The sequence below is a fragment of the Entelurus aequoreus genome, linkage group LG27 (genome assembly GCF_033978785.1).
Source record: "Entelurus aequoreus isolate RoL-2023_Sb linkage group LG27, RoL_Eaeq_v1.1, whole genome shotgun sequence".
Taxonomy (NCBI): domain Eukaryota; kingdom Metazoa; phylum Chordata; class Actinopteri; order Syngnathiformes; family Syngnathidae; genus Entelurus; species Entelurus aequoreus.
The window spans coordinates 38,906,143-38,917,924 of NC_084757.1; the positions used below are offsets into that span (position 1 = coordinate 38,906,143).

The 11,782-nt window shown below is 39.7% G+C and overlaps 1 protein-coding gene across 1 annotated transcript in view; it reads left to right on the top strand.

Annotated features, from left to right (window-relative positions):
• Window positions 1-11,782, top strand: part of LOC133644448 (transforming growth factor beta receptor type 3-like) — a 148,963-nt gene that overhangs the window by 12,077 nt on the left and 125,104 nt on the right. The window contains exon 2 of the mRNA XM_062038941.1: window positions 4,394-4,536. Within this exon, the coding sequence (XP_061894925.1) occupies window positions 4,476-4,536 (61 nt within the window). The 5' untranslated portion in view covers window positions 4,394-4,475. The remainder of the gene's footprint in view (window positions 1-4,393; window positions 4,537-11,782) is intronic.

Sequence of the window (11,782 nt, forward strand, 5' to 3'; positions counted from 1 at the left end):
AAATGGCGAGTGTGCAGCGCCCCTAAAAGTCGTCATCTGGGATTTTACGCAGAAGGGGCGGGGCTACCAAACGTCTCCAAACCTAAAAAGGAGAGAAGAAGAAGCAGCAAGTATGCATACACAGTGTACTTCACTAACCATTCAAGTAAAGTATTTCTGGTATTTGCTGTAATAATTGGAGTGAAAATCTCCTTCTGGTCTTTTTACAAATTCATTCTTAGAAAAAAACTATTATTTCTTATTCATTCTAAATCAATTAATCGTTTTCCTAAATAAAAAAATAAAAAAGTACCGTAAATTCCAGACTATAAACCACTACTTTTTCCTACGCTTTGAACCCTGCGGCTCATAAAAGGGTGCGGCTAATTTACAGATTTTTCGTAATGTTTTGTGCTCAATAGTTTTCACCAGCGGAGGCACTGAAAAGTCGCGCTGCTGTTTGTGCCACGGCGCCATCTTTTGGACGAGTTCGCTCACTGCGGGAATTGCTGGTTGAAAATGCATTTCCTGTTTCGTCCTTTGAACCGGGAGTACAACTGCCCGTAGCGTTCTCTACTCGAAAGCATTCTTCATTCGTCACTCCATTTTGTAAGTGTTACAATATAACTAAAACAATTCTTGCCAGCATTAGCTAATATGCTAACAGGTTTGCGAGTGTATGTGTAAGTATTTTTGTATTGTTTCACTTTCACAAATTCCTCAGTAAATTCAGCAAAACGTCAGCGTGGAGTTATTGAGTCTGTTTAGCTGAGTGGAGAGCTAGCTTGCACAGCTAGCGGGGCCATGACCATGACTTCTGTTTTGTTTGACTCGCCGCTTTACTGCCTTGTTACAGACACCGTTTGGAAACAATTAAGGTATGTAAATATATTTGTATTTATTTTCAATAATCGACTTGTCCAGGGTGTACCCCGCCTTCCACACGAGTGCAGCTGAGATAGGCTCCAGCACCCCCCCCCCCCCCCCACCACCACAAAAAAGGGACAAGCAGTAGAAAATGGATGGATGGATTTAAAAATATATAACAGATCTTTATAAATGATATAATTTCAGTGAAGTGTTTGAGGAGAAGTCACATGACCCATTAGAGTGTTGCTGCAACAAAAGCAGCGGGGGAGTCTTCTGGACTCGGACCTCCTCACCCCCCCAAACCCAAAACTTTGGGCCAGGCTTAGCTGGCCCCCCGTGTAGAGGAGCCAAAACAAGGACGCCGTCTCCGGGGTGTCATGAGGGCGGCTTGGCGGCGTGACGGATGAGCGCTCGCCGCCTCCCTCCCCCGTGTGTGTGTGTGTGTGTGTGTGTGTGTGTGTGTGTGTGTGTGTGTGTGTGTGTGTGTGTGTGTGTGTGTGTGTGTGTGTGTGTGTGTGTGTGTGTGTGTGTGTGTGTGTGTGTGTGTGTGTGTGTGTGTGTGTGTGTGTGTGTGTGTGTGTGTGTGTGTGTGTGTGTGGACGCCAAGTATGAAGGCAACATCTGGATGTGGTCTGGGGTCTTGAGGGGGACATGAAAGGCGGTGAACCAGTGTCAGGACCTCGCCGTGACCTTTTTACCTCTGGCACGCTACCTGGCTGCTGGGCCGCGGCCAAGGGTTCAAGGGTCGACATCAATCCAGCGAAGTGTAATATTTGTCATGATCCTCCAAAGTGACTTCCCAGACTTGGCAGCTGGCACACGCTGAAAGACTCTTTTGTCCTGCAGCCGCCTGGATGCTTCTCGCACCACTTCACCCGCCCACACCGCCGCCCTGACCCCGGGCGCCACATCTTAACCCCCGGGCGTCACGTCTTCCCCCGCGCATTTTTCTCGCGTTTGTTCTTGCCGTGTGTTTGTTTCGTGTGGGGTTGTACGCTATACCGGTGTTAGTATAGTACCGCGATACTATTTAATCATTTTTGGTACGATACCGTCTCTGAAACGTACCGGTCCCGCGCCCAAGTTGAAGTCACGCTGTGACATTGCTGGTTTTACCTGCAGAGGAGCATGTTGGGCAGCGCACACACACAGAGTACTTACAAGCAGACACAGTGTGTAGACAGAAAAGGGAGAATGGTGTAAAAAGTCAAGATAAAGGTGAAGTTATAACACTGAAACACCCTCAGGAAGAGCTGCTTAAAGACATGGCTAGCTAGCTAGTGGCTAACGTCCCTCCACAGTGTTTTAGATACTTCTTAATCACTAATCCTGGCCTTCATGGCGACAAAGTAAGTTCCTTACAAGTACCGTTATCACTGGAGGACGAGGAATAGCTAAACATGCTTCACTACACACCGTAGCTCACCAGCGTCACAATGTAAACAAACGCCATGGGTGGATCTACACCTGACATCCACTGTAATGATATCAAGTACAGGCGTGTATCTAGTCGATACTACTATGATTAGGTCGATATTTTTTGGCATCACAACATATTCTTTAGTTTTTTTCAAAATTCATATCATGTTTATGAAGTCAGTAAATACGTCCCTGGACACATGAGGACTTTGAATATGTATGATCCTGTAACTACTTGGTATCACATCGATACCTAAATGTGTGGTATCCTCCAAAACTAATGTCAAGTATCAAAGAAGAGAAGAATAAGTGATTATTACATTTGAACAGAAGTGTAGATAGAACATGTTAAAACAGAAAATAAGCAGATATTAACAGTAAATAAACAAGTAGATTAATAATCAATTTTTTACAGTTTGTCCTTCATAATGTGTACAAAATAATAGGTGTATAAATGACACAATATGTTACTGCATACGACTAATTAGGAGTCTTTGTTTGTTTACTTACTACTAAAAGACAAGTTGTCTATTTTATTGAAGGACTAAATGACAATAATAAACATATGTTTCATGTACACTAACATTTTTTGTTACAATAGAGACAATAATGACATTTTTTTGCCGTCCCCTTTATTTAGAAAAGTACCAAAATAATTTTAGTACCGGTACCAAAATATTGGTATCATTACAACACTAGTTTCGTGTTTCAATCCTTTTTTTATTACCTCTGCCAAGCACCAGCCAAGAGCTTTTATTTTGAAACTTTGTGCAGGGGTGGAGAAGGAACAGTCCATTAAGTGCAGCCAGGATTTATAGTTTTTTTTTTTTGACCGTGCAAGAAACTAAAACTGTTCCTCCATAAGCCATAATAATAATAATATTAATACAGAGGGACTCCTTTATCGGATCAGTAGCGCCGCCCTCAAAAATGGAAACATATTTTTAGTGTAAATAAGGTTTGTGTAGGAGGACAAAACTTCCTAATAGTTGAATATGTTTGTGTTTATGCTTCACTGATGACAGTATTTGACCAGCACACTTTTGTCCTACTAATTTGGACAGTCCTGGAACTCACCATAGTTGTGACGCAACAGTTTGTTTACATGTACAACTTTCTTCGACGCTGCCCCAGAAAGACATGTTTTATGCCACTCTTTCGTTCTCATTTTGTCCACCAAACCTTTTATACTGTGCATGAATGCACAAATGTGAACTTTGTTGATGTTATTGACTTGTGTGGAGTGCTAATCAGGCCAATCATGTTTGCTCAGTGCATGACTGCATGCTAACATGCTATTTAGGCTAGCTGTATGTACACATTGCATCACTATGCCTCGTTTGTAGCTATATTTGAGCTCATTTAATTTCCTTTACTTATGTTAATTTATATTTGCATATCTCATGACACATTATCTGTATGTAATACTGGCTGCATTTCTCATAGTTGTTTGTGTGCCATGTTGTTCCAGACCACAGCAAACGTTACCAAATGTTTTACAATGTTGTAAAAATGTGTAGAATAAATATTACATTTCAACATTTCTGTCAACAAAGATTTGTGTTAGCCCACATAGTCATTTTGATAGTAGGCTAATATAGCTAATATAGACACTTACATCATGTGTTGTCTTCATTATAACACTTATATAAGACTTTTAAAGTCATTTTGATAGTAGGCTAATATAGACACTTACATCATGTGTTGTCTTCATTATAACACTTATATAAGACTTTTAAAGTCATTTTGATAGTAGGCTAATATAGACACTTACATCATGTGTTGTCTTCATTATAACACTTATCAAAATGACTTTAAAAGTCTTATATAGTAGGCTAATATAGCTAATATAGACACTTCCATCATGTGTTGTCTTCATTATAACACTTATATAAGACTTTTCAAGTCATTTTGATAGTAGGCTAATCTAGCTAAACACCTCTGCCCCCAGTGGGCGTGTGCCAACAACTCTCGGTGTGTTCCAAAGCTGCGCCTGAGTGAGTGTGTGAAGTGTGTGTGACTCCCAATGAACCCTGCAGCACTAATCCCTCTCACCAATCTAGCGCTTCCCTCCATGCCAGCAGGGGGCCCCTAAACACTTTCTCCTCCTTTGTTGACTTGGCAGGCAGAGCTGGGACTTCCTGTTGGCGAGGAGAAGGAAAGGAAAGGAGGACTGCCCAAATATTGTCCTCCTACATCTTGGAACAATGGCCAGGAGATGCACCTTCGCCTTCTTGCTGCTCGCCGCCTGCCGCCTGGCGTCCGCAGGTAAGACGCTCACCTTCACGCCTGGGCGTGTCAGGCTGGGAGTGGGAGGGGCTTGTAAAGTGCTGACAAGTGTGTCATCAGTGGGCGTGTGGGGGGGAGGAGACTTACAGCTCAGTTGGCCTCTTTTTCTGCAACCTTTATTTTCAAAATAAAACAATACTTTCAAACTAAAAAAGGTTTTGGTCACAAATGTATTATTTGATTAGAATTTGTAATTGGTTACAAATCGTTTTTTAGTTACAAATCATTATATTTTTGGAGGCTGCAAATCGTTTTAATGTTAAAAATCATTTTTTTTGTTACAAATCATTTTTTGTATTCAAGTTATTTTTGTTTGCAAATAGTGTTTTTGGTTACAAATAGATTTTTTGTGACAATTTTTTATCCTTTTTTTTGTTGCATCGTTTTGTTAAGAAATTATGGAACATTTTTGTTTTAAAATTATTGTTTGTTTGGAAATCGTTTTTTTTGTTTCAATTAGTTTTCTAGGTTGCAAGTAAATATTTTTGGCTACAAAACGTTTTTTGTTTCAAAATCATTTTTAAGTAGAAAATCAGTTTTGTAGTTACACATTTTTTTGGTTATGAATCCTTTCTTTCCTGCAAAATTTTTTTTTTGGCTGCAAATAATATTAGTGTTTCTAAATATTTTTCTTCGGTGGAAATTTTTTGTTTGTTTGTTTACAAATTGTTTTTTGATTCGAAATTGTTTTTTTTTATTACAAATATATTATATTATTATATTTCAAATTGGTTTTGTTTGGTTGCAAATATTTTTTTGTTGAGAATCATTTTATTGTGTTAAAATAAACATTTTTAGATGCAACATTTTTTTCTTTTGAAATCGTTTACAAACTACTTTTGGTTAAAAATCATAATGTTGGCTGCAAACTATTATTTGTTCACAAATCATTTTTTGTTTACAAATCGTATTTTGGTTACAAATCGTATCTTTTTTGTGGGCGGGGCCTCTTTTGAACAATATGTTAGAGTCGTCCTATTGGCCAGTCTGGGTGGAAGCCACGACTACTTCCTCTTTCTACACGTTTGGAGGGGAAAACCCAAGAGGGACAAGCGGTAGAAAATGGCTTGGTGGATACCAGAGACTAGGGGTGACCATTACTGACCAATAAAAAACCTTCTAACATTTTGGTGGGACACAAGATTGAAGTTGAGTCGTAACCAAAGGAAAAAAAGATTCTTACTTTTTACTGTTTCCAAATACAAACTACACCAGCAGTGAAGTTGTGTAAATGCTAAATAAAAAGAGAATACAACAAATCCTTTTCAACTTATATTCAATTGAATAGACTGCAAAGACAAGATATTTCATGTTCACACTGAGAAACTTTCTTATTTTTTGCAAATAATCATGAAGTTAGAATTGAATGGCAGCAACACATTGAAAAAGAGGCATGTTCACCACTGTGTTACATGGCCTTTCCTTTTAACAACACTCAGTAAAGGTTTGGGAAGTGAGGAGACACATTTTTGAAGTGGAATTCTTTCCCATTCTTGCTTGATGTACAGCTTAAGTTGTTCAACAGTCTCCCTTCTCATATTTTAGCTGCCACACATTTGCAATGTCTGGACTACAGGCAGGCCAGTCTAGTACCCGCACTCTTTTACTATGAAGCCACGCTGTTGTAACACCTGGCTTGGCATCGTCTTGCTGAAATAAGCAGGGGCGTCCATGATAACAACATATGTTGCTCCAAAAGCTGTATGTACCTTTCAACATTAATGGTGCCTTCACAGATGTGTAAGTTACCCATGTCTTGGCCACTAATACACCCCCATACCATCACACACTAATCACTAATACACCCCCATACCATCACACACTAATCACTAATACACCCCCCATACCATCACACACTAATACACCCCCATACCATCACACACTAATCACTAATACACCCCCATACCATCACACACTAATCACTAATACACCCCCATACCATCACACACTAATCACTAATACACCCCCATACCATCACACACTAATCACTAATACACCCCCATACCATCACACACTAATCACTAATACACCCCCATACCATCACACACTAATCACTAATACACCCCCATACCATCACACACTAATCACTAATACACCCCCATACCATCACACACTAATCACTAATACACCCCCATACCATCACACACTAATCACTAATACACCCCCATACCATCACACACTAATCACTAATACACCCCCATACCATCACACACTAATCACTAATACACCCCCATACCATCACACACTAATCACTAATACACCCCCATACCATCACACACTAATCACAAAAACACCCCCATACCATCACACACTAATCACTAATACACCCCCATACCATCACACACTAATCACTAATACATCCCCATACCATCACACACTAATCACTAATACACCCCCATACCATCACACATGCTGCCTTTTACACTTTCACCCTAGAACAATCCGGATGGTTCTTTTCCTCTTTGGTCCGGAGGACACCACGTCCACAGTTTCCAAAAACAATTTGAAATGTGGACTCGTCAGATCACAGAACACTGTTCCACTTTGTATCAGTCCATCTTAGATAAGCTCGGGTGTTGTTGACAAATGGCTTTGGCTTTGCATAGTCAAGTTTTAACTTGCTCTTACAGATGTAGCGACCAACTGTAGTTACTGACAGTGGTTTTCTGAAGTGTTCCTGAGCTCATGTGGTGATATCCTTTACACACTGATGTGGCTTTTTGATGCCTGAGGGATCCAAGGTGTGTAATATCATGGCTTACGTGCAGTGATTCCTCCACATTCCCTGAAGCTTTTGATGATATTACGGAGCGTAGATGGTGAAATCCCTCAATTCCTTGTTGAGAAATGTTGTTGTTCAACAATTTGCTCAGGCATTTGTTGACAAAGTGGTGACCTTCGCCCCGTCCTTGTTTGTGAATGGAAGCTGCTTTTATACCCAATCATGGCACCCACCTGTTCCCAATTAGCCTGTTCACCTGTGGGATGTTCCTATTAAGTCTTTGATGAGCATTCCTCAGTCTTTTTTGCCACTTGTGCCAGCTTTTGTGAAACATGTTGCAGCCATTAAATTCCAAACGAGCTAATATTTGTCCAAAAATAAGAAAGTTTGTCAGTGTGAACATGAAATATCTTGTCTTTGCAGTCTATTCAGTTGAATATAAGTTGAAAAGGATTTGTCTTTTTATTTAGCATTTACACAACCTGACAACTTCGCTGCTTTTGGAGTTTCTTTTTGTTGGTTGCAACTCCATGGATTGTTGGTTGGACACAAAGTTGGAGGTTTGTGTCTTGGAGGAAGATGAAACAGGAGACGTCTCTCCAGTGAATGTGAGGATGATGTCACCTCCAGCCGCCAGCTGAGGCGAGTAAGTGCGGCGTCTCTACGGCAGGAATGTTGCAGTTCTGACCTTTACTGTACAAAGAGCAGCCTTCTGCTGGCTGAGAACTGGGAACTGGACCAGCATCACCTCGACCTTTGTGAAGAATGCTCCCCAGGACAATGAGAAGACCGCTTTGTCTTGCAGGACTCTTCAAGTCCGAGTCCCAGTCCGTCTTGTGTGCGTTCCGGTCGCTCTGAAAATGGCTCCGCCTCCGAGCCACGCTTGGTTTTTGTTGCGGCTTTTTTGCAGGCTGGCAACGTGTGGTTGTGGATCAGAAAAGTCTGGGTCAACGTGGCTTCTCTTGAGGGTCTGCAGGAGGTGTTGACCTTGTTGGTTGGTTGGACTATTTGAAATTAATTCTTGACATCATTGCCAACACATAAATGGAGGCAGAAGAGGTTTTGCAGTCAGCAACGCTCACATTTCCAACTCCATTTGTTTACCTGGGCCTCCAGCGAGGAGGCTCCGCCCCTATCGCTACCTGTGCCAATCACCAGGCTCCGTCAGGTTCCCCGTTCTAAGCTCGCACTAATTTATGTTTAAGGGATCGGAAAAAATGTCTTTTTGTAACCCAACAAAAAAGCATACCCTCCACCTCAGAAATGTCAGGTTTACAAAGTTACCTTCAGGACCAGTTCAATATCACCGTACTCTCCGGACTATAGAGTGCACCGTTGTATAAGCCACACCCACTAAATTTTAGAAGAAAACAATATTGTCCCTATTTTAGTCACCTCGGACTATAAGTCACAGATATATACGTTGTGAAATGATTTAATGTTTATTTACATACCTTAATTGTTTCCAAACAGTGTCTGTAACAAGGCAGTAAAACGGAAAAACAACCAAAACAGAAGACATGGCCATGGAGCCACTAGCTGCGCAAGCTAGCTCTCCAATCAGCTAAACAGACTCAATAACTCCACGCTGACATTTTGGTGAATTTACTGAGGAATTTGCGAAAGTGAAACAATACAAAAATAATGAAAGTTAATAATACTAACACAGACACTCGTAAATTTCTTAGCGTATTAGCTAATGCTAATGATGCTAGCTTGATTACATTACAATAGCAGTTACAAATAAGCATGAAAACACTCCAACAGACATCACACATGGGACACTTTAGTAAGTATAAATAGTTTTAGTTATATTGTAAAACTTACAAACGTTGCTTGGAGTGATGAATGAAGAATCCATACGAGTAGGAACACTATGGGCAGTTTTACTTCCGGCTCAAGGCGTTCAGACAGGAAGTACATTTATAACCCGCGACATTTACAGTGAGTGAACTTGTCCAAAAGATGGCGCCGTAGCACAAACAATAACACACCTTTTGCCTGGGTTCCATGAAAACTACTAAACACAAGACTTAACTAAACCCATAAATTAGCTGCACCGTTTTATCCGCCGCAGTGTTCAAAGCGTAGCAAAAAAGTAATAATAATAAAAATTATAATAATAATAATATTACATTTAATTTATAAGCACCTTTTAAAAAAGCTCAAGGACACTTTCCAATATTCAGATATTAAAAATATAATGATAAAACAACAAAAAATAAAATCAACATGTACAGATAAAATAAATAAAATAAAATTATTAAACAACAAAGAATAAAATCCACATGCAAGTTACAGTGTCTTTTATACAGGTGTGTGAGGTGCACCTTATGGTCTGCAATTTACAATACCACACAGTTTGATACCAGATACGTTAGCACTGACATTGCTCTTTTATTTACAAACCCCGTTTCCATATGAGTTGGGAAATGGTGTTAGATGTAAATATAAACAGAATACAATGATTTGCAAATCCTTTTCAAGCCATATTCAGTTGAATGTGCTACAAAGACAACATATTTCATGTTCAAACTCATAAACTTTATTTTTTTTTTGCAAATAATAATTAAGTTAGAATGTCATGGCTGCAACACGTGCCAAAGTAGTTGGGAAAGGGCATGTTCACCACTGTGTTACATGGCCTTTCCTTTGAACAACACTCAGTTTTGGTTTGGGAAGTGAGGAGACACATTTTTGAAGTGGAATTCTTTCCCATTCTTGCTTGATGTACAGCTTAAGTTGTTCAACAGTCCGGGGGTCTCCCTTCTCACATTGCAGGTGCCACACATTTTCAATGTCTGGACTACAGGCAGGCCAGTCTAGTACCCGCACTCTTTTACTATGAAGCCACGTTGATGTAACACGTGGCTTGGCATTGTCTTGCTGAAATAAGCAGGGGCGTCCATGGTAACGTTGCTTGGATGGCAACATATGTTGCTCCAAAAGCTGTATGTACCTTTCAGCATTAATGGTGCCTTCACAGATGTGTAAGTTACCCATGTCTTGACCACTAATACACCCCCATACCATCACACATGCTGCCTTTTACACTTTGTGCCTAGAACAATCCGGATGGTTCTTTTCCTCTTTGGTCCGGAGGACACGACGTCCACAGTTTCCAAAAACAATTTGAAATGTGGACTCGTCAGACCACAGAACACTTTTCCACTTTGCATCAGTCCATCTTAGATGAGCTCAGGCCCGGCGAAGCCGACGGCGTTTCTGGGTGTTGTTGATAAACGCTTTTCGCCTTGCATAGGAGAGTTTTAACTTGCACTTACAGATGTAGCGACCAACTGTAGTTACTGACAGTGAGTTTCTGAAGTGTTCCTGAGCCCATGTGGTGATATCCTTTACACACTGATGTGGCTTGTTGATGCAGTACAGCCTGAGGGATGGAAGGTCACGGGCTTAGCTGCTTACCTGCAGTGATTTCTCCACATTCTCTTTGATGATATTACGGAGCGTAGATGGTGAAATCCCTCAATTCCTTGCAATAGCTGCTTGAGAAAGGTTGTTCTTAAACTGTTCAACAATTTGCTCAGGCATTTGTTGACAAAGTGGTGACCCTCGCCCCATCCTTGTTTGTGAATGAATTTTATACCCAATCATGGCACCCACCTGTTCCCAATTAGCCTGCACACCTGTGGGATGTTCCAAATAAGTGTTTGATGAGCATTCCTCAACTTTATCAGTATTTATTGCCACCTTTCACAACTTCTTTGTCACGTGTTGCTGCCATCAAATTCTAAAGTTAATTATTTGAAAAAAAAATTTTTTTTATGAGTTTGAACATGAAATATGTTGTCTTTGTAGCATATTCAACTGAATATGGCTTGAAAAGGATTTGCAAATCATTGTATTCTGTTTATATTTACATCTAACACCATTTCCCAACTCATATGGAAACAGGGTTTGTAGTAGTTTTACAACATTTTTATTTAGTGGTGTTAGAACACTTTTATTGTGTTAGAACAATTTTATTTAGTGGTGTTAGAACACTTTTATTGTGTTAGAACAATTTTATTTAGTGGTGTTAGAACACTTTTATTGTGTTAGAACACTTTTATTTAGTGGTGTTAGAACACTTTTATTTAGTGGTGTTAGAACACTTTTATTGTGTTAGAACAATTTTATTTAGTGGTGTTAGAACACTTTTATTTAATGGTGTTAGAACACTTTTATTTAGTGGTGTTAGAACACTTTTATTTAGTGGTGTTAGAACACTTTTATTTAGTGGTGATAGAACACTTTTATTTAGTGGTGTTAGAACACTTTTATTTAGTGGTGTTAGAACACTTTTATTGTGTTAGAACACTTTTATTTAGTGGTGTTAGAACACTTTTATTTAGTGGTGTTAGAACACTTTTTTTTAGTGGTGTTAGAACACTTTTATTTAGTGGTGTTAGAACACTTTTATTTAATGGTGTTAGAACACTTTTATTTAATGGTGTTAGAACACTTTTATTTAGTGGTGTTAGAACACTTTTATTTAATGGT